This window comes from Falco peregrinus, chromosome 2 (assembly GCF_023634155.1).
Source record: "Falco peregrinus isolate bFalPer1 chromosome 2, bFalPer1.pri, whole genome shotgun sequence".
Classification (NCBI taxonomy): Eukaryota; Metazoa; Chordata; class Aves; order Falconiformes; family Falconidae; genus Falco; species Falco peregrinus.
This window is the reverse complement of record NC_073722.1, coordinates 112,670,515-112,695,339: the sequence shown is the minus strand read 5'-3', so window position 1 is coordinate 112,695,339 and position 24,825 is coordinate 112,670,515. Positions and strand designations below refer to the sequence as shown.

Below are 24,825 nucleotides of genomic sequence, written 5' to 3'. Positions count from 1 at the left end.
GCAACCGTCAGCTGAGAAACATCTCTGGGTGGCCTTGATCCTGCAATCCAGATAATTACCTGGGCAACCATAACTGCGTGTTTGAAGTACAACGTTGTAACTCAGAAGGAGAACGAAGCTGCCTGAAGAGAAGGGAAGCTTAAAATAGAGAAGATAAAATTCAAGCACGTTTCCAGCTTCTGTCTCATTATGAAATGGAGGTGCTGTGGCTTGTGGAAGAAATAGTTTGTAGTCCATTGTTTCTCCCCAGACCTGTAAAAGCAAGTGTTCTAAATAAAGAGTCTAAGGGTACACATATGAATGCAGGTCCCAGGAGACCAAGTGGCACAATGCACACGAAACAAGTGGCCTTTTTGACTGGCAAAATGTGACCTGGAGAGGGGGACCTGTAGGTGAGCTCTGGTGCTTAGCCTTCTAGCTGGGAGCCGTCGTATCTTGAGAGGGCACTGACTGTTTGGTATAGTTTGTGCCATTACCCTTGGGTTCTCTGTTAAGCAAAGGCCCCTTTGGTGTGTTTGGGAAGCTTGGTGATATCAGTCCTTCCCAGCTATAAAAATATAAACCTTTCTTGAACTTTGTGGTGGCTGAAGATTTGCTGTGCAGTCTGTTAGGGGCCAGGGGCAGGGTTACTAGCTGTATCTCATGTGGAGAGACTGGAGAGGGCCCTCGCAGCCCACCTGCCTGCGTGCCACATGGTCTCTGCTGTGCAAGCAAGGGCTCATTGTGCAGGCCTTTGATATAGTGCATATATGGAAAGCTCTCATTCACATACCACGTTCCTGCGGTATGGGAAGTGTCAGGTAGGACAACGGCTTGTGACCTTGTTTCTTCTTTTTCTTGCAGGTCTACTGCATACAACTTCAATCCCAAACCTGCAAATCCCAGTTTTCTCAGTCATTCCTTGGTGGAACTGCTTAACCAGATCAGCCCTACCTTCAAAAAAAACTTTTCCGCTCTGCAGAAGAAACGGTAGCAGCACTTTTTCCTCTCTAGTTGCCTTTAGTTGTTGTGAAGTTGCTTGGTGAGGCTCAGCTATGTGGTTAGTTCTGTGGGAACTGGATGCCACTGATACAGCGAGGTTTGTGATGCCTGGTTTCTCTGAGCTCACATAGTGGTGGGGCAGCTGGGACATGCGAGTCGGTGCAGCAAGGACCGCGGAACACCTGATTAAATGTCATGGCAGCACCCTGATGTAAGTGGCTTTCCCTCGCTCAAAAGATGGAGCTGTCAGAGCTGATGTGACTTGTCTGCTGTTGTTCAGCGTGGCACAGAGGCTGGTGGAAGCCCAGAGTCCTGATCCTTATCCACCGGATGGTTTCTCTTGGCTGTAGCTCCCAGATGACTCTTGCTTACAGCATGTAGATTTAGGGATTTTGGTTCTGCCCGAAGCAAAGGGTGGAGAGGGTGACAGCTTTCCTTTGCCATGGGAGTTATTAGCTGTGGGGCTTACCTGGGATTCAGTGCACTCCCTGATGAGAAGCTGCACACGTAGGGCAGTTGTGCAGTGGGAGAGAAAGCCCAGAGGTGGGCTGCAGTAATCGTACAAGGGGAACCACTGGTGTGTTGAGCAGCTCCTGAGGTGTGGGTCTCCTCGCTGAGTCACTATGTTGGCTATACACCTCGTGGGAGACTTGATGACTTCCTAGCTAGACAGGCAGCAGAGAGTTAATGTGAAACACAGCCACATGTGACTGAGCTGGTAACCTGTGCAGTAGGTACTTCTCCCCTGAATCCAAGAAAAGAGACCTAAGCATAAAACGCCAGGGAAAGTAACACGTGAGAGCTCTGCATAGGCTTACAGTGGAGAGCAAATAATTATTTTAAATATGCCCATGCATGTTCATTTTATTTCTTTTCCTCTAGCTCCTATAATAGGAGAGGGGGGAAAAAAAGTATTGTTTTATTCTCCTGTTCTTGCTGCAGGGACCACTTATTCTGCTCCAGGACGGTGGGCCCTGTGCAAAAGCCTGTCATTCTTTAGAGTCCACTTAATGAACTGCCTTGGCTCAGCAGGGTGCAAATTGACAGGCACATTGTGTGGCTTTCAGGAGCTCTGCTTCTGCTCTCATTAAGAAGATGAAAGTGGCAGTAGACAAGGGCTGGGAATTAGCAGTGGCCTCCAGCCACCACTGTGACTATCTGGCCATTTAAAAATTATTATACTGTATTGCTGCCTGGGACAGAAGTAAATACAGATGAGACTCCAGCACCTGCTGAGAGCAGACAGATTACACAAGAGGCCATTTGGTGAAGCTTGCTTTTTCACTTCATTAGTGGATGTGTGCTGTGAGGGGTATGCTAATGCAACCCGTGTTGACCGGTGTGAAAACCGGGGGCGAGCCTGAGAGGTGGCTAGCGGGCGGTGGGCATCCTCTGCCTCTGAATGCAGAGGGTGATGGGGATCTCTAGTCATAAAAGTGGGGAAAAGAGGGATGGGGAGAGCCCAGGTAATTCTGAAGACTGCTGTTGAGAGATGCTGTCCATGCCAGTCGGTCATCATGGCTATAGAGCTTGTTAAATGAAAGTCTCTTGTGCTGCTCGTGAGACCTGGTCTTGTTCTGTTGTTTGTCGAAGCTGATATTGCAGCAGAGAGAAAGTTCTCTTAGAATGGAAAGCAGCCTGCCTGTAGAAAATGTCTTAATTGTTTTCACTCCCAAACTAGGGTTCAGAGACACCCTTTTGAAAGGATAGCCACTCCTTTCCAAGTCTACAGCTGGACGGCTCCACAAGCAGAACATGCCATGGACTGTGTCCGGGCAGAAGACGCTTATACTTCTAGACTGGGCTATGAAGAGCACATACCTGGACAGGTACTGGTCTTGCTTTGCCTGAGAATGCTGGTGAGAGTTTTGCTGCCAGCCGTGCTGGGAGCAGGTTAACCTTTAACAAGTAGACCTCAGGTCTGGAACAGTTCTTGTGTCTCTGAGCAAACTATTCCAAATGTTCATAGCATAAAATCTCGCAGGGCTGTATCAGCTGCTCGTGGGTGGCTGCCTGCCTGTGGTACGACCACATTGCTGTGTGCTGGCTAACAGAACCTGCGGATGCTCCTCCAGAGCTAGCAAGCTGCTGTTTCAGTTAAACTGCGCTGTGTAAGCTGGGCTAAGATCTGTCCCAAGCTGCTGTTGATTAAAGTCCGTTCATGAGGAGTGTTCATTCCTGCTGCTAATTTGCTTCCTGTGAAATTAGCAGCTTGATTTCTTGCCACTTCCCTTCTCTTGCAAAATGCCTCATAAAGCAGAAATGCTTACTCGCCCCTTCCTACACAATGCATCGCTTCCCACAAGGCTTTGCCTCTTTCAGACCAGAGACTGGAACGAGGAGCTGCAGACCACACGAGAGCTGCCACGCAAGAACCTGCCCGAGAGGCTGCTGCGAGAACGAGCCATTTTCAAGGTAATTTTGGGATGTGCAGGCGACTCCTCACACAGCCCCTTCTCTGCTGCCTGTATTGCATCTGGACGCTTCACCTGGGCTACCCTTTAGAAACTGCAAGAGGAGGATCCCCGCTCGTAAGCTGAGGGCTCCTGTTCTCTCTGCAGGTCTGCCTTCTGCTTCCAGCCCCATGGGGAAGAATTGTGCTCCTTCACCCAGTGTCTCCCTGCTGACCCTGACGGAGGCAGCTGCCTCTTAGTCCTCTGCCATTCCGTCTGATCCAGCCCTCCCTCGAGGGGGTGGGAGGAACAGGGGGAGGGGGGACACTTACACCTAAGCCCTCCTCTGCAGAGAGCTAATGAGTCTGAGCCATGCTGATCCCTGATGTTCTGGCTCCTGGAGCTTGTATCCAAGCCACTAGCTGGGCTTACAAAAGTAAAAGCCAGCTGACCTGCCTGCCTGCTGGGAGGCTATTGGGAGGATGGGAGCGAAGGAGAAATTGGCAGGAAACCTCAAGAGTGAGGTGCTGGGAGGGTGGGAGCCCTTCCTTACCCAGCTTTCTTTGTACCTACCTCCAGGTTCACAGCGACTTCACTGCAGCAGCAACAAGAGGTGCTATGGCTGTCATTGATGGCAATGTCATGGCCATCAACCCCAGTGAAGAGACCAAGATGCAGATGTTCATCTGGAACAACATTTTCTTCAGCCTGGGCTTTGATGTCCGTGACCACTACAAGGACTTTGGCGGAGATGTTGCTGCTTACGTAGCTCCTACCAATGATCTCAATGGTGTGCGGACCTATAACGCTGTGGATGTAGAAGGGCTGTACACGCTGGGGACTGTGGTGGTGGATTACAGAGGTTACAGGGTGACAGCTCAGTCTATTATTCCTGGCATCTTGGAACGGGAGCAGGAACAGAGTGTCATCTATGGGTCAATAGACTTTGGCAAGACAGTTGTCTCGCACCCCAAGTACCTGGAGCTGCTGGAGAAGACCAGCAGGCCACTTAAGATCCAGAAGCACAAAGTCCTCAATGACAAGAATGAGGAGGTGGAGCTGTGCTCCTCAGTGGAGTGCAAAGGCATTATTGGCAATGACGGGCGCCACTACATCCTGGACCTGCTCCGCACTTTCCCTCCAGACCTAAACTTCCTGCCTGTTGAAGGGGAGGAGATGCCAGAGGAATGTAAGAAAATGGGGTTCCCCAAGCAGCACAGACACAAGCTTTGCTGTCTCCGGCAAGAGCTTGTCGATGCCTTTGTAGAACACAGGTGAGCTGAGCTTCCCCTTCCTTCCCCTGCAACAGGTAATGGTCCAGGTCAGGACCACGCTGCCTTGTCCCAGGGACAGCACAACAGAGCTCCCAGAAGTGGGCAGCGTACTTCCCCGTTGCTTGGCTGTGCAGCTGCAATTATTGAAACTTAATTCACAAGGTGAAAGCAGTAGGGCTTCTGTGACAGGGTTACAGGGAGCCAGGGAAGGAGGTGGTTTTCTTTCTAGTCTCCAGATCTATTTTTGTTATTTCCTGTGCAGACACTTAGAAGTTCTTCTTTCCCTGTGGATATGCTGCGCACCTGATAGCTAGGGAGTGGGAAGGATTTATGCTGCTTTTTAAGGCTCTCCAGATGTCTAGAATGCTACTTTTTTTTTTCTTCTTCTCTCCTAGAGGCTGGAAAAAAATTAGCTGTGGGAAGTGCTGTAGGCACTTTTGTGGTGGGATGTGTTGGCATTTGGGCTCGCTCAGTGCAGGCGAGGAAGTGGGAGCCTGGGAGCAGGACAAGTTGAAGTTGTGTGGCGTGGCTGCAGGGTGCTGGTGATGATAATGCTCCTGCTTCCGATCTGAAGGGCTGTGGGTGCTGTGCTGTCACAGGTGGTCAGAGCCTGTGCTTCACTTGCAGGGAGGACCAGCCCTCCAGTTGCTGATGGAGGAGCCCTGCCCACTGAGCAACCAGTTCTACAGCCAGCGCCCTTCCCAGTCCTGCCAGGTGCCTGCAGGCAGAGTTTGCTGCTCCCTGGGAGAGCTTCCAGACCAGCAGCCTGCAGGACCATGGCTGTAGGGTGCTGCTCTCTGCTAAGAGCTTGTGGCAAAACTGCTGCCAGTTTGGTTTTGATTAGTCCCGAGTGTCTGGCAGCAAGTGTTCCTGAGCTGTCTGCTGCTGATGCTTATAGAAAGCAGTTTGTAACCACTGCAAGGAGACTAGTTTCCCATTGTGATGAGTAATGAAAACCCACTTTATTTGCTGCTTCTGATAAATCAAAAGAGCTTACATTATTTTTGGAAAGCTCATGGGAAGAGGGTGTACGTCCTGTTTTTCCACAGGGAAACTGTGGTCAGTAATGCTAACTTTGTGAGGCTTTTCCTCGCAGAGCAGTGGTGATCCCTCTGGATTCTCCTGCTGTGCTGAATTCCTCTTTCCCTTTACTGTAGGTATCTCTTATTCATGAAGCTGGCTGCACTGCAGCTGATGCAGCACAAAGCCAACAAGCAGGAGAGCTCAGGTGCGCTGGAAAATGGCACCTCTCCGGAGAACGGTACTGCAGATGGTGAGAAGTCTGAGTCAGAGGATGGTAAAATAGACGATAACGTGACCGGACTTGATCAGGTGAAAGAGCTTGCTGAGACCATTGCATCGGATGATGGAACAGGTATTTCGCCCCCAGCACCAGAAGCGGCCCGGGCCCCCTGCCCTTGGCTGGTGGGCCGCCTCCAGGGGGGGGCTGGGCTGGGGTGGTCGGCGTCGTGGTTTGTTCTTACACAGGACGAGCACTGGCTGCTTCTATCTATATGGTCTTGGCTCTGGGCAGAGCTGTTCGCACTCGTTATTGAATCGCCCCGGGGACAGGTTGGGTAGGTGGGCGACTGCCCCTCAGGGTGCAGCCTGAGGGCCCCGCTGGAGCGAGAGCCTGGCCTGCGGGACGGGGGCTACGCTGCCAGGGGCTCAGTGCGGGCGGAGGGGAGCGGGCTCTGGCAGGGCTGAGACGCATGCAATGCCCAGGCATTCCTTTGGGAATCCCAGGCTTGGATTTCTGAGTGTCCGCAGCTTGCGGGTGGGGAGGTCCATGGGTTTTCTGGGTCATCTTACGTGCTCCTGTTCAGATTTTGCAGCCATCCTCCTTTCTGAGGATCTTGCAATTGATTGTTTTTATAATGGATTTCGGCAGAATGTGCCATCGTTGCTGCTTGTAGTAACAAAACATTTATCTTAATTTAATAACTGGGCTTGTCACTCTGAAATCCACATTCATTTATTCTGTTTTTATTTCCTGCTCCAGTGGATCCCAAAAGCAGAGAAGTGATTAGAAATGCTTGCAAGGCTGTAGGCTCCATTAGCGACACATCATTTGACATTCGGTTTAACCCAGACATTTTCTCACCAGGTATGTGTACAAAGCACTGGTTTCAGTCCTCCTTCAGAGGATTGCTGCGTCCAGCCAGCTACAGACAAAAAATTGTGTTCTGTAGCCAAGAATATTGCTGGCTTTTAGCTAGCTGGGCATGGTGCAGGCCTCTCCATGCAGCACAAAGATGCAGAAAAGAAAAAGATGTGTAATTGATGGCGATGCTTAAACTACCAAATGCAGGCAGTAAGCTGTCTCCCACTGCTATGCGCGGGGGAGGTCTGCAGATTGCTGCCAAGAATCTTCTTGTGATTCTCCAGCATCCCAGCTGCTAGACCACCTGAAAAGAAGCAGAGGGAAGGGAAAAAACTCAACTTGATCCTAGTGTAGTGGTTTACAAAAAAAACCAAACCGGTTGTAGTTGAACAACTGATGTTGGGTCGTTAGTGAAGGGTGGGGTTTGTTTTAGTAACATTATTGTAAGCAGGTCACAGTGCCCTTTCAAACGCATGCATCAGTCACAGGCATCGTCTGTAGCTTTCCATGGCTGGAATCAGTATTTTTTATTTGGAAATACAGAAGCAGCTCCCAGAGTATTTATGGGGGGTGAATACTGAGGCTGTATATGTACACATTGCAGGGGAATGGTCATATAGTTGAATTCAGCTTGGAATAAATGTGTCGGAAGGAGCATGTGTTTTTAAACACTCCAGCATCTTCTAAGGCTGGTGAAGGTTAGTGCTTTGGCACTGACTTTGCAGCTAGTACTTAAACCTTATTTTAATTCTGGTGTGCAAAAGCCAAAGACTCTGATTTTCTAGCACTTGCAGTATTTGCTGGCCCATCTGCTGAACTGTTCCCACTCCAGTCTAGCCAGTTGACTCTTTTGCACTGGAAATGTATGCAGCACTAGGTAGAATGGGCCAGATAAAAGTACAAAAATTCTGCTCTTCAAAAGCAGTGTTAAGAAAGAATAAGTGGACCAGAGCAGCACAGCCACTAACCAAGCAGAGCAGCTCATGCTCTTGCCATCGAAACATGTTGAAGGGTGTATGAGTTTTTGAAGAACTATCTTTAATTCCAGGGAGACAGAATCACTTCAACTGTTTACCTGCTCTTACTGTAAGCTTTGTGTATATTACTTGGCTCTTTGAGTTGATATGCTTTATCTTTTCTCTCTTTTACTCTCCCAGGCGTTCGCTTTCCTGAGTCGAGTAAAGAGGAGGTGCAGGATCAGAAGCAGTTGCTGAAGGATGCTGCAGCATTCTTGCTGTCGTGCCAGATCCCAGGTTTGGTAAGGAACAGAGGACCAGTAGCAGTGCCCCCTCTGAAAGGTTGCCCAGGCCCAACCACTTGGTGCAAGCACTGGCACGGCGGTACACCGGTTCTGCCTCCTGAGCGAGTGTTGTGTTCCTCTCTGGTGCCAGCAGTGAAGTATGGTGAACACTACAGGCATCTCTGGTGCAAGAGCAAGAAGGGTTTTCCATTTCCCATCTTACATCATGGCACAATTTTCCCACCTCAGTCCAACAAAGATTTTTTGGCACTGGTAGTTAAGTCATTGCTAAGAGTTTGGGACAATAAGGGCCACATAAGCCATCCTCCCTAGCCCTGGGCATCGTGCACAACTTACGTGTATTATCTGACCCTGATTATGACTCAAGGGGTGACTAAAAATTTGGAGTCACCTGGGAAAATGTTCTAATATCTATCGTAAAAACTCCCTCTGTAAGTCTTAGGCGTTTTGGATGCTTACCCATGCCCCTGGCTAGATAAGAAATACCAGCTTTTTCCTTCTCAAGACACTCTCTAAACTGACTGTTAATGCAGGCATCACAGCAGCACCGTCGCTAGGACGGTACAGTTGATGATCTCAGCTCCAAGAGGTGCAGGAGGAGTTGGCCTTACATAGGAGGGGATTTTCCTTGCTGGAAAGTTTCTTCAGGACTCAAAATCCACTAGTTTTGTAGTCGGCATAACCTTTAAGACCAGGTATTCGGCCTTCAAATAAAAAAAGAAGGGGGAGTTAATCAGAAGAGGGCTCGGTGACTGTTGTTTTACAAGATAGTTGGTACACTAGTGTATATACCCAAAATGCTGCACAAGCACGTGTGAGGGCAGGTTACAGGCCAGCTGCCGTGAGCAGCCAGCCTTCCGTAGGCTGCGTATCGGAGGGTAACTGGTGTTACTCCAGGACATGAATTAAGTGAGTCTTTATCAGCACTGCAGCACAGCTTAAAATGCAAGTGCCATTTCCCCTTATCAACTAAGCGTGCACAACTCCACGTAGACTTTTTAATTGGAAATGTGTTTAGTTAGTGACTGTGAGGCCAGTAAAGAAGGGTTAGCCTGCTAGTTCCACAAGCATTGGTTAAATAAGGCATGCCAAGGGGAAAGTGGTTCTCGGTGCCTGAGCCACAGGAGTCCTCAGAGTCCCTGCTCTGCTGCCAGCTCCTGCGTGGCCTGGGGCAGACTGCTGGAAGCCGTATGCTGGGTTATGCTCACTGGTCTCCTTGGGCCCCTCCAGAGGTGGCACACTCTGCACTTGGTTACAGTCCTCGGTGCCGCTCCGTGGGGCCTTCACCACTTGTTTTGCACAGGGAATTGGATGAAGCCTGAGCTGTTTTACTCTTGACAGTCGATCTCTCAGCACCTCAGTTGCCCAGTGCTTGTTGGAAGTGAGTAGTGCTGCTCATTGTCTGCTGAGGCACGACGGTACAATCGAGCTTGCACAAACTGCTTTGGGCCATCTGCTGCGAGTGTTCCCCCTGCCCATATAGCACGGTGGGCTCTGGTATTACAGCACTCTGCCCACCAAAAGAACCTTGCTCAGGGTCACTGTTGGCCTTTGGTGCCCCTGAAGCCCCGGTAATGGAGGCGTGTGCTTGCCCAGCAGCTGCGGAGAGCGGGGAGAGCGGTCCTGCCCACCGTGCCCTTCAGCACTGGGTGTGCTGCATCCCCTTAGTGCTGGCCCAGCGCCGCCTCTGCTGCAGCTGCGCAGGGCGCTCGAGGCTGTGGCTGCTTGGGGCTTCCTCTGCCGGACCTCAGAGCAGCAGTCCCACCCTGGCAGCGCAGCAGAGGAGGCACTAACCAGAGCTCCTGAGGAATCTCTCCAGGCTGAGTTTACCCGCCTTGCCGGCTGTGGAGCCTAGGGCCCAAGGCTGGGAGCGCCTGGTAGCCCGGGCTCTGGCTGATCAATGCGCTGCAGTTGCCAGCTCTTGCTGTGCTTGCGACTTAAATGTCATCCCTGGAAACTGCCTTCTGTGCTAGGGAATGCCTTTTCCCCTCCCCAGTCAGATGATTATTTTTTTCTTTAATTTTTAGGTTTTTTAAAAACCGAAATTCTTTCCTATGTGTTTCCTTTCAGTAACCGAAGTTTGTATATACCCTGCAGGTCAAAGACTGCCTGGATCACACAGTGCTGCCGATGGATGGGGCTACCTTAGCAGAGGCCATGCACCAGAGGGGCATCAACATGCGCTACCTAGGCAAAGTGATCAACTTCATCACCAAGACCCCTGGCCGTGCTCAGCTGGATCACATTTTTGTAAGCACCAGGCTTAACTTCAGACTGTCAGTTAGAACCGCCCCTGGCATAGATTCCCTGTATAGGTTCCAGCTTGGCCAGTTGTTTTCTCTGTGTAAAAATAAACAGCTTCAAAAACAGGGGGGGAGGGAGGAGGACCTGTAAGTGGTGAGTGGGGAGTTCTGCTCCCAAATACTCAGTGGCTTTCATAACGTTAGGAAGTTTGAGTGTCCTTTGGGACAGAGAGGTGCTTCGGGGATTCCCAGGTGTGACAGCAGGTGACACACAGTTGGATCTTAAGCCATGCATTTTTCAAGTTCCATCCAGGCTTGGAATTGAACTGGAAAGTGTGCAAGCGTGGCTGTCCACGAGCATGCGTGGGGCTAGTGCTGCAGCAGCTCCTGGAAGCACCGCTAGAGCTGAGCTGTGCCGCACGGGGTGGCTTGTGGTCACCCTGCATGGTTGTGCCGGGGGCTCTTCGCTGGCTCCAGTCGTCGAATGCAAAATGGTTCTGTGCTGCAGGGGAAGGCCCGGAGAGTGTTTTCTGCAGATCTTGATAAAAGCCCACTTCAGAAGCGGAGTGTATTTTTCATTGTTATTGCCAACTGACTCTTAGTCTCTATTCTTTATTCTTTTGGGTAGAAAATAGGTATCAGTGAACTGATCACTCGATCGGCTAAACACATCTTCAAGACGTACCTCCAGGTATGACCTGCAGTCTAACCTCTTGCCTTGCGTGTCTTCTCTAATGACTTTTTTTAACAAGTAGAGAGCTGTTTGAGTCTCTGCTCTCATTAGGCAGTTCATGGGGGTTGCTTAGCAACAGGAAGTACAATCTCATTAGTGCTAAAATACGTACAGGCCTGCGTGTAGGGGAAAATAAGTTCCCACTTGAAGATGGCTTTCCCAGAAAGTAATCATTCATGCTTTTCTTCCCCAGATTCTCACTCACTATGTTGAAGGCTTCTAAAAGTGAAATCGCAGCTTGTTTTCCCTGTAATGCCTTTTCCCTCTTAAACAATGTTGCTTTTGCCTTTCTAGGAAGCTTTTTTAATTGCAAGAACACTAGTGCATCCTTATAACTAACCGTACATGGCATAGCAACGCACCTGGCTTTATTCTAGTTTACGCTCTCTGGTTTCTCTGTCCCAGGTAGCAGCCGTAAATGGAACTATATCTTTGTGTGTGTGTAGGTATATACTTACATCTACGTAATTCTGTCTGCACTAGTTCCCCTTGCAAATACTGCCTTTCTTTCCCTCTCCTGGAAGATTTTCCTGTTCCTGGTAGGACTGGATATTTGTGAGGCTCAGGGTCAGAGCAGGGCCTGTGTGATGGCAGGTGTCTTCCACAACTGATTTTTGGTGTCTCGCTATAGGGTGTGGAGCTGTCGGGTTTATCAGCAGCCATCAGCCACTTCCTCAATTGCTTTCTAAGTTCCTTTCCAAATCCCATTGCCCATCTTCCAGCTGATGAGCTGGTCTCCAAGAAAAAGAATAAGAAAAGGAAAAACAGGAACCTTGGAAATGCTGATAACACTGCATGGGCCAGCATGACCCCTCAGGAACTTTGGAAGAATATTTGTTCAGAAGCAAAGAACTACTTCGATTTTAGTCTTGAATGGTAAGCAGAGCAAATTGCCCTCGCTTGTGCCTGAGCACTCACCAAATGTCTGTACCTCTTACTGTTCTTTAATGGGACCTGCTTTTTTTCACTCATTTTATGTTTGAATATTTCTGTTTGAATATAAATTTGTACTCTTAAGGGAGTTTTGCAGGCTTATAATGCCAGATCAGGCAAAGAGTAGCAGGGGGAAGTGTAACTGAAATTTGAAATGAGATGGAACCTGTGAGGCAGAGGTGGCTAGGAAAACCAGAGGAGGAAGGGAAACCTCTCCGTAGTGGTGCAGAGGCAAGCAGAAGGCAAGAAGCTGAAGGACAGTAGTCAAAAGATGAGTATCTGTCTACATAGACGATGATTTAGGCTGAAGGGAGCTTATGTTCCAAAACAGTGACAGCTTCTCCTGTATCTGAAGCAGAGAATGGTGCTGGAAGTTGCAGATAGTGAGTGTTAAACTGGAAGCACAAACAGAGCAGCCCAAGGGGAAAAAACTGTGAGTAGTTGGCTAGATGAGTGATCATCCCTTCACGCCAGGGACAGCTCACTCTTGGTAAGGAGCTGAAGGCATTTGGACTCTCACCCAGATGGTGCAGTGAGCTTTGAAGAGACCACATACAGGGTTTCAGTAAAAAGCACTGTTGTGCAACTCTGTAAGCTTTAATAGAATGTTACCAACCACGGCAGTGTTGGTTCTGTTAGCATCTCACTGTACAGGGACTGGTGCTTCAGGCCTACCACAGTGGAGGGATGTCCTTGGGCAGAAACCTTCCTGAGAGCTGAAGCTTGTGTGTGCTTTTTGCAGTGAGAATGCCGACCAAGCAGCTGAAGTGTATAATCTACAGAAGATCACCCTGCTTCGTGAAATCTCCCTCAAAACTGGAGTCCAAGTAAGATCCATGTCTTCCTTCCCTTCCCCACCATGTTCTGTACTGAGAAACTTGAAGAGTAAGTGCAGACGGCTTTGCAGGGGCCAGCCTTTCAGACAGACAGCACAAGCTCCTGAAGGTCTTTGTGGTGGTAATGTTGGAATACAGGTTCCACCCCTGGGAAAGAGATTTCTAATCCAGTTCTCTTTTAGGGTGAACTTGCTGTGCATCTCCCTTGGAAGATTAGCCAGCCTGAATTAATTCCTGTAGCTTGCTCGCTCTGACAGACCAAACTCGCATCTTATGTTCACGACGTGCATGCTCCCTGTGCAGAGAAGCAGCTCTTTGGCTGAGCAGAGCAAGACTTCAGGGTTGTCTTTGCTTGAAGTGCAGGGGTTTTCCTTCCCCACAGCACTACCTTATCACCCCTCTGGGGTGTGCGGGAGATTGGCTGGATGGGGTTCCCTTGTCGGGGACCCCATCACACACGTACACCGTGCCTCGGCACTGTGGTGTGATTTGTCACACGCGTGGTGGTGCACGCCTGCATGTGACCTTCTTTCAAAACCCTTGCGCCTAGCTAGGGATATGGGAGATATTTTGACTGTGGATCCACATGCAGAATTCAAGGCTCATTTTCCGCTCTTTTCTTGCCAAATACCTGTGAAGGGGGTGACCGTGACCTCCGATCTCTTTGGTTCCTCCAGATACTGCTGAAGGAGTACAACTTTGACAACAGACACAAGCCCACCTTCACAGAAGAGGATATTCTCAACATCTTCCCTGTAGTGAAGCACGTAAACCCCAAAGCCTCAGACGCTTTCCACTTCTTTCAGAGCGGGCAAGCAAAGGTTCAGCAAGGTACAGACCCAACATGCCTCTGCCTCTTGAGGTGACAGCTGATAAAGGGAAGAGCGGGGTATGTGTGGCATGGCCCGCTGCCCTTTGTCAGTGCACCCCACACACACCACCCTGTTCTGGTGGAGAACCGTGGTCTCCAGGACCCTCTGACACACACACCTGCTATAGAGTCACCAGCAACGAACAGGGATGGACACAGGGCAGCAGTTCTCTTCCTCGAGGTTTTAGACCTTCCCCAAGGCAGTGACTATGGCTGCATATCCCAGTACTGGTTTTGCTCCATGGGCAACGCACTTCTCCAGTAGTGTTAGGGGTTATTTAACGTACATGCGTATATGAATACCAGTTTTCTTTCAGGTTTCTTAAAGGAGGGCTGCGAGCTCATCAACGAAGCCTTAAACTTGTTCAACAATGTGTATGGTGCTATGCATGTAGAAATATGTGCCTGCCTGAGGCTGCTAGCTCGTCTCAACTATATCATGGGAGATTATTCAGAGGTAAGCAAGGGCTTGGATAGGGTCTGCGTAGTCCTTTCATTCCTTATCCATGCTTGCTTGCTCGCTCAAGCGCCTGGCACTGTGTGACTTGGTCTTGGGTCTTCTGTTCTGTTCAGGCCTTAAGTAATCAGCAGAAAGCAGTGCTAATGAGCGAGAGGGTCCTGGGTATTGAACATCCCAACACGATTCAAGAATACGTGAGTACAGGGTGCTGGGGGAGAAAGCAGCACCTCGTGTGTCCGCCTGGAGCCTGTGAGCCTTAATTCATGTCTGCATCTAGAAAACAGTTGCAGCTCTCCTTCCTTCTGCAGTGTTCTTCCCAGAATCCTCAACTTCCATCATAAGTTTTGTATCTTACGATTTTGTAAACCGAATCCCTAAGTGTTTGCGTTATAAGCATCCTGCATGGTCAGGTTTTGTCCTACTTAGTTTTTAGAATTTTGGGGGTTTGTCTGCTGGATGTTTATTTCTGTTTATTAATTCTGCTGGCTTTTGCCCTGGGCTTGTCAGAAGTAAAGAAGGGGAAGGAATCCCCCCAAAAGCGCAATCAGTATCGTATACATACAGGTCGACACCTTGAGGTGTGTAAGAGAAACCAAAGTGAAGCACTTCAACAGCTTCCTCAGTACTGTGTCTGACACAATACCTCAGTGGAGCTGTAAATCAGCCAGCAGACCGGGACTTTTCCGAGTGGTTGAAATCCTTTTTACCCTAAAGGAAGAGTTTCTTACTTGTGTGCAGCTGAGGAAAGGAGTAGAAGAGAGAGAGGAGTCTGCTTTAGAGTGGTAAGTAAAAACCATTAATGCTGGGTTACTACTTTTGTTCTAGATGCACCTTGCTTTGTACTGCTTTGCAAACAGCCAGCTCTCTACAGCATTGAACTTACTCTACCGTGCACGCTACCTCATGCTGTTGGTATTTGGGGAGGATCACCCAGAAATGGCACTCTTAGATGTAAGTAACCTTTTTAGAGTCTTTGGGTTTCTAATCTCTAAGAAACCTCTTGGCCATTAAGATGCCCACAGTACTGGCTACTTAAACATTTAGGCACTGCTTTTTCCTCTCTGGGTTGCTACCAGTTGGTACCATTGGAAGAAGGGAAAAAAGGAGTTTGACACTCTAGCTGGGAAGGTCAGCTCTCTGTGGTTGGCGCTCTGCATGGGGACACTGGAGGTGTGGGTTTGTGCACCTGTAATCCTTGGGCAAATTCCTTAATTCTGTTCTTGTTGCCCTCGTGTAAAATAAGAGTTCCTCAGTGTTCCTTTGGCTTGTTTGGACCGACCTCCCAAGGGGGAGGGTGGTCTCCTGTTACAACATGGTATTCAGGTAACCACCAGGGACTTGTGGCTGCTACAGCCTGCTTCACAGTGAAACCTGTGTGGTCTTGCTGTTTATGAAGCAATGAACATGTAGTTTGTTTGCCTTTTGGAATGCCTTGACTTCTCTGTGCAGAACAACATTGGCTTGGTGCTCCACGGGGTTATGGAGTATGACCTGTCCCTCCGGTTCCTAGAGAATGCGCTGGCCATCAGCTCCAAGTATCACGGCTCCAAGTCTTTGAAAGTTGCGCTAAGGTGAGGCAGGGTGGAGCTGGGCTGGGTCACATTCACCATGTGCTCATACGGGAGGGATCTGATCCAGCTGTGTCCTGTTCAATTAGACTCAATCTTGTCCCAGCTGTCAGACTTCTTGAGACTGCTGGGCTGTGTGAGTCAAGGTCATGGTGCAGTATCAGGGTTTGTGGCTTCAAAAGATGGAGATCCTGTGTTCTTGGTGTTAATTGTGGGATCTGCTGTGATGCTGATTGCCCCAAAAATCTGTCAAATGACCCCTGGTCGTTGCGGATTTTCAGTAGAAAAACTTACATGGCAAGTGAAGGTTGGAGAGCAAGGCTAACGTAATTATGTATCTCCCCAGTCTCCCAGTATAAACACTTGTCTTAATTGTTTCAGCCCTCAGGGAGCTATCTTTTGAGAAGCATATAATTTGCTTTTGTCCTTTACCATAAAGCCTTGTATTTGAATAAAATAGTGAGCAGCTTCCCTATGTTTCCAAGGGAGCTATGAGTGGTCGGCACCTTTAGGATCTGCGCTAAATACCCACTGCTCTTCTGTGCACTGTCTTTGAATGCAAAACTGGCTCACTATCATCCAAGCAGTGGCCCACTCCTAATTACTACTACCACATTGCAACCCATCTGTTCCTCATCAGGGTGAGAATAAATCTTATTAAGCACCCACAAGAGTCTGGTTTGTTTTCCAGCAGTTGACGGGTATACGTTCTGCAGAGAGCATCTTGCCTGGCCTTAGCAGCACTGGGATGTGTGATGGGATTCGTCACCTCCCACAGAGTAACACTGCCAAAACCAGAAATCTTTTTTTCATTCCAGAAACACTAAGGAAGCAAAATCCAAGCCAATTCAGCTTTCCCAACTGGGTCCCAGCTCTGCCACTGTTTTGCTAGTTGTTTCTGAAGATTGATTTTTTTTCATTTTTTTTATCTTGTCTGTGTATAATCCAAATAATTCACACATTTGCTTTCTAAGAAACAAAAAGACCCTTTTTGAAGGATAAGGGCTTATGGCTGCTTCCCCCTTCTCCGGTTAACAAATGCAGCCCTGAGATGTTCCTGTGGATGTGCTGCTGCTATTCAGTTTGCTGCTGTGGCCTTCGGCTTTCCTGGGTGCAGGAGGAAAAAAAGTCCCTGATTCAGTCTTTACTTCCATAGGCTGCTTTTCAGCATTTCCGTAAAACCCAGATTGGTGTAGTACATCAATCCCCAGACAGGGTGGGAAGAAGTAACTGCTGGGGTGCTGTACTGCGAGTCCAGTATCTGTCTCCTTTCGCACTGGTATTAAGCTTCTAGCCAAAACATTATGTTAAAGTCCTGCTTGCTGTAGGGCAGAAACGTTTCTTCTTCGTGAAAGCTTTTCTAAACCCTTTTCCTTCCTTCAGCCACCACTTGGTAGCCCGAGTGTATGAGAGCAAAGCAGAATTCCGGTCAGCTCTGCAGCACGAGAAGGAAGGCTACACCATCTACAAAAACCAGGTAATGAGCGGGTGTGCTGCTAACTTGTATCATATGGCGTCACTGCCAGAAACGTGCAGTGCCACCGCTGGGGGCTTGGGGAGGCCTTTCTTACAAACCGCTCTGCGCAGGTGCCAGGTAATCTTCTTTCTAGGGATGGGGCAGAATTGCTGCCCTGTACGATAACTGAGGGCTTTCATGCCAAAAGGCTTTGAATAGCCTTTCTGCAAGTTCGCTCTTGCTGTATGTACCCAGTCACTGGACAGAAACTCCTGTTGGTGGCACAGCCTGCATTCCGGCCACTGAAAGAACTGGTCTGTTCTTTCCACTTTTTGCACCATGTATCTTTTAAATACCTGATCCAAACTAGTTTGGTAGTTGAGCTGTTTTGTGGGCAGTACCTTCTCCCGCTCGCAGCCCTTGCTGATGCACAGTGAAACTTCTGCATCAGCCCGGGGTCTGTCTGAACACGTCTGCAGTTGTACTCGGTGATTCAGTGCCCTCTCAGTGGCTGAAAGCACAGCCTGGTGGAGGGAATGCCACTCACCCTGCAAACATGCTCCTGCTTGATGGAAATGTGTAATGTTGATAATAAGGCTCCTAGAGGAAATTTTGTTTTTTTTTGAATGCCAAGCCAGGTGAAATCCAGTTCTCATGAGTTTCTGTAAAGATGTTGAGCTAGCAGAGACTAGGAGTGCAGCCTGGTTTGGGTCCTGTTCTGATTTTTCCCTTTTCTGATAAGCTTGGAGAACACCACGAAAAGACCAAAGAGAGCTCTGAGTACTTGAAATACCTGACTCAGCAAGCAGTCGCTCTTCAACGCACAATGAATGAGATTTACAAGAATGGCTCCAATGCAAACATCATGCCACTTAAGGTAACTTCTACGCAATAAGGGCAATCGAGAGTATCTGTCATGAAGGCAGAGGTTTGTTTTGCTGCTCTTGAAGGACAAGGCAGCATACGCATACAGATGTGTCCTGTGCAGGAGGTGGCAATGGCTGTGCCAGCTGCAGACCCTTCAGGGGCAGGATGTCCCTGCAAAGGCAGAGGCTCAGACACAGCACAGCGTAACCAAGCCAGACTGACCATTTGTCCCCTCTGCTTCTGAACCGAGTGGCTCTGGCTCTTTCTCCTGAGCTGGGGCTGTGGAGCACAGCTGGCTGCGTTGCAGGGCACCCAGGGAGATCTGTAAGGTTTGCATTGGGCAGCTCACAGCGTGGGAGCCTGAGCACCTCTGTGCAGACCTGCCCCTCTGCTGACTCACTGGCTGTAGGCAGGTTGCTCAATCCAAAAGTACTTCAGTTTCTTTATCCTAAAAATGCTGTCATCTTTCACCAGGTGCTTTGTTCTCCTTCCAAGGATTGTGTGGTGTGGGGAGGCTGGGCAGCAGAGCGGAGCGTGGGGGGGGCCTGCCTTGCTTCGCCTGACATGGAACAGGAGATTGGCCTGCTGGGGCCAAACCCAGCTGCTCTTATCTGCCTGTGCACCTGGCAGATCACACCAGCCTGTCTGTGGCATATCTAGGGGGGTAAGCACTGACTTGTGCAATGGGTGCTCTCCCTGCTGGAGTTCATAGCAGAGTAATTTGAGCAGAAGGACCTTGAACTGATTAAAGTCCAGGCAATAGTGTCCCACTGGGAGACGCTGGGAATTTAGCTTAAGTCCCACAGAGTATGGAGAAGGTCTCCCACACTGACTGGCTGCGGACCTCTAGATCTTCAACTGATTTTTTCTACCTCCTTTTATACCCATAAATTATGCCACCTTACAGCTATTAGGGTTTCATATAAGACATGGGGTTTCCATGCTATCTGGACTTGCTTAGGAGCTCCGAGTTCTTCTTTAGGTTTTGACTGCTAATACTTTTTTTTTTTTTTCCTTATGCTGTAGTTCACAGCTCCCAGTATGGCCAGTGTCCTGGAGCAGCTCAACATTATCAATGGAATTCTCTTCATTCCACTAAGGTAGAGCGATACCTCTGTGTGTTTGTACATTTAGAATTCAGGTAGTCTTTTTGTATTATGCTATCTCAGGAACAAAGATAAATGCAGTGCTTGCCTTTGCATTAAGAGTCCCTGACCCAAAATGTGGAGTTAGCAGTGACCATGCGTACCTCTCCTCTTCCTGCAGCACTAGGCAAAAACCAGCAGAAATTGTCACTTCTGCATAAAAACTGCTTTTGAAGGTGCTAGGTCCCTTGAAGGCACTCCTGAACACTTGCAAAGGGATGCTTTGTGGGGTCCCTGGGAATCCTTAGTGGCACAAAAAAAAGCTTGTGGTTGGAGGAACATTGCATGAAACATCAGGTGTCTCTTTCAAAACTGTAACCTTGAGCTTGTAGCAGCCATCTGATCTCACAAAGCCCAGACTGCTCTGTGAAGCTAAAGGAAATCAGGGGAGCTCCCTGGAGGGTTGATGCATCAGAGGGCAAGACCACTACTGTGCGACTTGCCCTGGGGTTGCTGTGCCAGCAGCCAGGGGCTGCCATCTACCCATAGTGCCTGTTCTCAGCCCATTGCCCCAGCAGCAAAGGGATTCTTCTGTTTAGCTCCGTTTGCAGAGGGGGAGGCAGCTGGAGCACAGTCAGTAGTCTCTGCCCAGAAGAAATGAGGTGAGCAGTGCTGGCCTGTGAAGAACAGCACTGGCTCTTCCACAGACAAGGCTGCCTAGCAGGGTCATTGTTTCTAGCACATCTTGAAGGTATTCCCTCTCTAGCTCCACAGGATTTGTTTACAAAGAACACTAGCTGAGATCATACTACTAGTCTTGATTATTATTATCAAGACCACTATAATCAGCAGTACTTTTTTTTTTAAAAAAAGAAACCTATAAATTGTCTCTTAGCCTTTTGTTGAAAATCTGGTTGGGGTGGTGATGGAAAGAGATGACCTGAGCTGAGATCGCATTCCTCTGAGGCTGCAGATAGTCACTGATGGTAAAAATTCAGCAGAAGCAGCTGGAGGCAGCCTGGACATCAGATTAACCGTACTGCCTCTGCTGAGTGGCCACTGACAGGGTCACATCCTGGTGCCTCTTGGCTCAAAACCTAATGGCAAAAAAAGCACCTGGCCTTGCTCAGGTGTTGCTGAGATGTGGGACTGAGGCCTGGCAGGAGCAGGGCACGTGCTAGGAACATTTCTTGCTTTGTTGAAGACAAAAGTGTGCTTCGCATTGTTCCTAAAGCTGGTCTGATATTTGCTACCCTTCCTCATTTCCCCTTCAGCCAAAAAGACTTGGAGAACCTTAAAGCAGAGGTGCAGCGACGCCAGCAGCTCCAAGAAAGCATAAAAAGTGGTGAACAGCTGGAAACGGAGGACAAAGCTGTGGAGGAAAAAGAGGCTAAGCCAAGCATGCCTTCTGCTGAGATCCCCTTAACACAGAGCTCTGCTTAATGTGTACCTCGCTTAAAAAAAAAAAAGTTTAAACCACCCTTTTCTGAATCTGACCCAGGGTCTCGGACTCCCCTGGAGCAGCTCCTCCTTTTTTTGACAATGTTATTGCACTGGTACAATTAATACACAATGCAAAGAACTAATCTGAGAAATGTAATCTGTCTGAGTGAGCTTGTGTCTGCCACGAAGGGGAAGGTGGCCAGGATGCAGCAGCATATGAAACACCCATCCTAGGTGAGCGCAGCCAGAGGCTGTCCTGCCTGTGTGTGTACGTGTTGTGTGTGTGTGTGTGCGCGCATATCATCAGTTATTTCTACTTTGTACATATGAATTCCAAATGAACTGTCTTGAGGTATGTAACATTTCTCAGGTCATTTTTATGTTGACTAAGGATACTGCTTTGCTAGAACAGTACAAACTGGCCCCATCCACTGCTCAGCATTCTTGTACGATGTGGATTCCAAGCCAAAAGATTTATTTTTCCCCCAGTCACTATCCTAATTTGTGCTAAGAAAAACTAAGCAGCCATATTTGTATTGCTCAGATGACTGAAGCCTGTAATGTGTGTGTATACATGGGGGACTGTACAGCATTTTCTACATCAGGATATAGCCATTGGATTCCTTTAACCATTTTTTTTTTTTCTACTTTTGGTTGGCAGTTGGGCAATTCAGTGGGGTTTTGTAACATTCACATTCTAATTTTCAAGGTAAAGATATAGATAGAGATATATATATATATATATATGATACTCACAGTTCCACCTCTGCTCTGCTTGCAGCTGAGTAACTTAGGATACTGTATCCAAAGAGTGAGGGCTTGATGTTCAAAAAAAGCGCACAAACTTCCATTACAGTGGAAACCCCAGTGCCTAGGAGAGAGTGGTGATGGCATCAACTGTGATGGAGCAGGAAAGTGTGGCCCTATTAAAAGAGCAGGGGGAAGAGGGAAGGGAAAGTCAGAAATAGGGACTTGGTCTCATTTGCAATAGTGACCGTAACACAGAGCTGGTGGACTTTAATCTGAGGGGCAAGATGAACCAGATTGGAACCACACATTTCCCACAGCCTGAAATTACGAGGCTTGGGGGAGGGGTTTTAAATAAAAACTGAAATTCCCACAGCACTGAAACCTATGGCTAACACCTCTTGTGCACACTGGTTGCCAGGGAGCTTCCATTGCTGGCAATGGATGTTACTGAAGTGGCAGATGCCACTAATCCAACCATATGTCCCCTCCCCATCCCACGTGTCCCATGGGGGTTGTTGATGACTAGCACATGCTCCCCTGGCCTCACTGGCCACAAAGCAGGTAAGATGTGGCCACCGCAGGCTACGATATGCCGACCGAGGTGAATATCCTTTTTTCCAGACGGATCAAGCTGTAGAACAACTGCCAAGTGCTAGCCCACAGCCGCCCTGTGTGTCAGAGGAGTCCAGCCTCTCTCTCTTTCTCTCTCATGTTGTCTGTCATGGATAGTACCCTGTGCTAATTTGCATTGCTTCTTTTACTGACCTTCTGGAGAACAAGTGCTGTCACTGCTCTGTACCCTTGTTTTCCTGTAGTGCGTTACAGGTACTTGTAACTTGTGGGGGAAGGGAAGGAGGGGAGCAGCCTCCGCGTTGAGAGGTGACAAAGCTGGAGGAGTCTTTACTGCAAAAGAACTTGCTCCTATTAGAAAAATTCTGAATTTCCTGGAAAGCAATCAATAAATGACTACAGTGCATCTTTCCTACAAGATTTTTCTTTTAATAGTGTCTTTCAGTCCATTAAAAGCTTTTTAAACTATTTTAGGTACTTCACTGGTTTCTTTACAGTTTGGTACAAGGTGTTGGTTACCATTAATCTGAGCACCATCGCTGGAGCCACCACTTCTGTTCTGTTGAGCAGGCACAGATCAGCCAGAGGCTTTAAGTCCTGTAACCGTACCAGTGCCACGCTGCAAGGTGCACTGCCCCATTAAGCACTTCTCTACCTGCAAATATTTGTTCTCTGTGTCCAGTATGCACTTCCCCTGGCTTACTTTCCTCAGTGATGCTCACGGTTGGTGCACGCATGCTGGGTTGTTTCAGTGCCCTCCTGAAAGCTCTTGGCCCACTTTGGAAGGTGCTGTGGTCACTGGAACACTTCAGCGAGCTGTGCGGGTCAGCACTGCCCCTGTGGACAAAGGCATCGACCTCAAACACTCAATAATAAAACCAGTACCAGAATCACAACCACAGCAACCCAGCACCAGAGAAGCAGGAACCGCCCTCATCAGTCAACAGATGCTTCAGAATCGCTTGTGCCTGGAGGGAGAGGAGGTCCCTCATCCTGCCCAAGGGGAGAAGGGGGTGAGCAGGGGCTCTGTGGATTTTCGTAAACTCACGAAATGAAGCTGAAGGATGCAGATCCCAGCTAGTACACAGCTAAGCTTGAACATCACCGTCAGTTCTTGAATAACTGCATTTAACAATAGACATTCTGTAATCACCTCAGCCGGGGTTTGGGTGCTCTCAGGTACTCTGTTCACAAGATCTTGTACAAAAAAGAACCGACTCAAAGGGGCACTGCAGGCGTACCAGGTCAAGAGGAGGGTGGGTGTTCGGGGAACAGAATGTAGCTCTCCTGGCCCTGCAGCAACTCACCTCTGCGAGGCCAGCCTTGTTCCTACTTCATAGTTACGTATACTTTGCCTTTCACCACCTCAGACTTAACTCGGGTCTGGCTCGTGCAGGATTTAGCACCCCAAGTTAGGTGTCCTGCAGCAGCACTGAACCACAGCTGCTCCCACAGCTGGCAAGTAAGTAACTGTGCCACTGCCTGGGAAAAGGAACTGCAGCAAAATTATTTCAGACAAAAATTAAAAGACCTCAACGCTCCTGAAGGAGACACATAGAAATACACTATTTTTATCCTCCTTGCTTTCTTTCCAGACGCTTAAATGTCATCGGACATACCACACACCGTAAAACCTTTGACCTTCTTTCAAGGAAAAACCAGTTAAACCTTCACTGTATCTACTGGTCCTTCTGTTCAGAGAGAAGCCAACTCAACTGAATACATTATCTTCCCCCCATTGACCAAAATTCCTATACGTGTAATTTCATATTCAAGCCTGCTGAAAAATGTAACACCCATCAGTGTTGCATTGAAACTGGAAACAAGTGGTGGAAACTTGTCTCACAGGCTTATAAAGCCACTTCCAGCAAGGCACAGGGCTGCATCAACAAAGCGACCAAGCTGAACAAGAAAACTAAATTCTTCAGCTACCCAGATTACTCTCAGCAGCTTGCATTTTAATATCCCTCATCTCTTCCTTTCGAGAAGCTTACTGTGTTTGCAAATAAATAGAGGCTTTTCCTTTCCACGCCTGCACCCTAAGGCCGCCTCCGTGCCCAATGCTCAGGGTGCCCCCGCCCCCCAGCTGAGACATCCGACTGGCCCACTTGCTCTGGCAAAGTGCGAAATGCAGCTGTTTTCCCCAAACGAAAATCAGTCTCCAAAAGCTTACCCCAGGTCTGCTCCTGCTGCTAAGTAACACCAAGGTGCTTCCACAGAACATGGCTGGTCAGAGCTTTGTTTCATTCTCTCCCCCACTTCCTGTCAAGGTCACATCCTCGCTCCTCCATCGATGAAGAAATGCACATTTCCATTTTCATTTGCTGACCCATTTATAAGCAGCATTCAAGGCAATTAAGGCCAGTTCACAGGGAAAAAACTGCGAATAAAACCACAACAAACTACACAGCAACTGCAAGATACCAACTTGAAACCGAACTTGTAAGAACCATCCAGCTTTTCCACCTGCACAGGACTTCTATCACCTCAGAGCAGAGACCGAGGACTCCCACGCTGAATCACTCAGAGGATTCACACGGAGTGCAACCTTCAGCTCCAGCAGCTCTGTAACCACCCCAGGATGAGGCACTGGGACTGCCGCCGAACCCCTGGAATGAACGACACCCCAAAGGTGCTTCTCCACAGAAGCTGCCCTCGGGAGGAGGTTCCGGCAGCAGGCAGGCTGCCCCGGCAGCGGCAGGACACGCGGCCGCACCGCCCGTGCAACCACGCGCCTCCAGCAGCGCACGAAACCCGCTCAGCAAACACAGACACCGTTAGTATAAAATCTCACTTCACCGCATCAACCAATAAACCCTCCGACTACTCTTAACTGTAACCAACTGCCTTAAAACCGCTGCGCATTTCCTCAGGCAAGCACAATTTCAGTTAGAATTAAAGAAAAAGCAGGTGTGGAGCAAAATCTGAAGGGTGAAACACCAATAGCTTTTTTCAAAATAGTTTTAATTCTTGCATCCAAGGAAACAAAAACACATC

General features: G+C 48.7%; 1 protein-coding gene across 1 annotated transcript in view; it reads left to right on the top strand.

Annotated features, from left to right (window-relative positions):
* The window catches only part of CLUH (clustered mitochondria homolog), a 40,897-nt gene extending 18,601 nt beyond the window's left edge, over positions 1-22,296 (top strand). The window contains exons 7-26 of the mRNA XM_055797717.1: positions 844-969; positions 2,663-2,810; positions 3,304-3,396; positions 3,954-4,648; positions 5,806-6,023; positions 6,651-6,755; positions 7,910-8,010; positions 10,111-10,263; positions 10,885-10,947; positions 11,621-11,865; positions 12,665-12,749; positions 13,436-13,589; positions 13,947-14,086; positions 14,203-14,283; positions 14,915-15,040; positions 15,539-15,660; positions 17,041-17,134; positions 17,856-17,990; positions 19,007-19,080; positions 20,340-22,296. Of these exons, the coding sequence (XP_055653692.1) occupies positions 844-969; positions 2,663-2,810; positions 3,304-3,396; positions 3,954-4,648; positions 5,806-6,023; positions 6,651-6,755; positions 7,910-8,010; positions 10,111-10,263; positions 10,885-10,947; positions 11,621-11,865; positions 12,665-12,749; positions 13,436-13,589; positions 13,947-14,086; positions 14,203-14,283; positions 14,915-15,040; positions 15,539-15,660; positions 17,041-17,134; positions 17,856-17,990; positions 19,007-19,080; positions 20,340-20,508 (3,127 nt within the window). The 3' untranslated portion in view covers positions 20,509-22,296. The remainder of the gene's footprint in view (positions 1-843; positions 970-2,662; positions 2,811-3,303; positions 3,397-3,953; positions 4,649-5,805; positions 6,024-6,650; positions 6,756-7,909; positions 8,011-10,110; positions 10,264-10,884; positions 10,948-11,620; positions 11,866-12,664; positions 12,750-13,435; positions 13,590-13,946; positions 14,087-14,202; positions 14,284-14,914; positions 15,041-15,538; positions 15,661-17,040; positions 17,135-17,855; positions 17,991-19,006; positions 19,081-20,339) is intronic.
* The last annotated feature ends 2,529 nt before the right edge of the window (positions 22,297-24,825 follow it).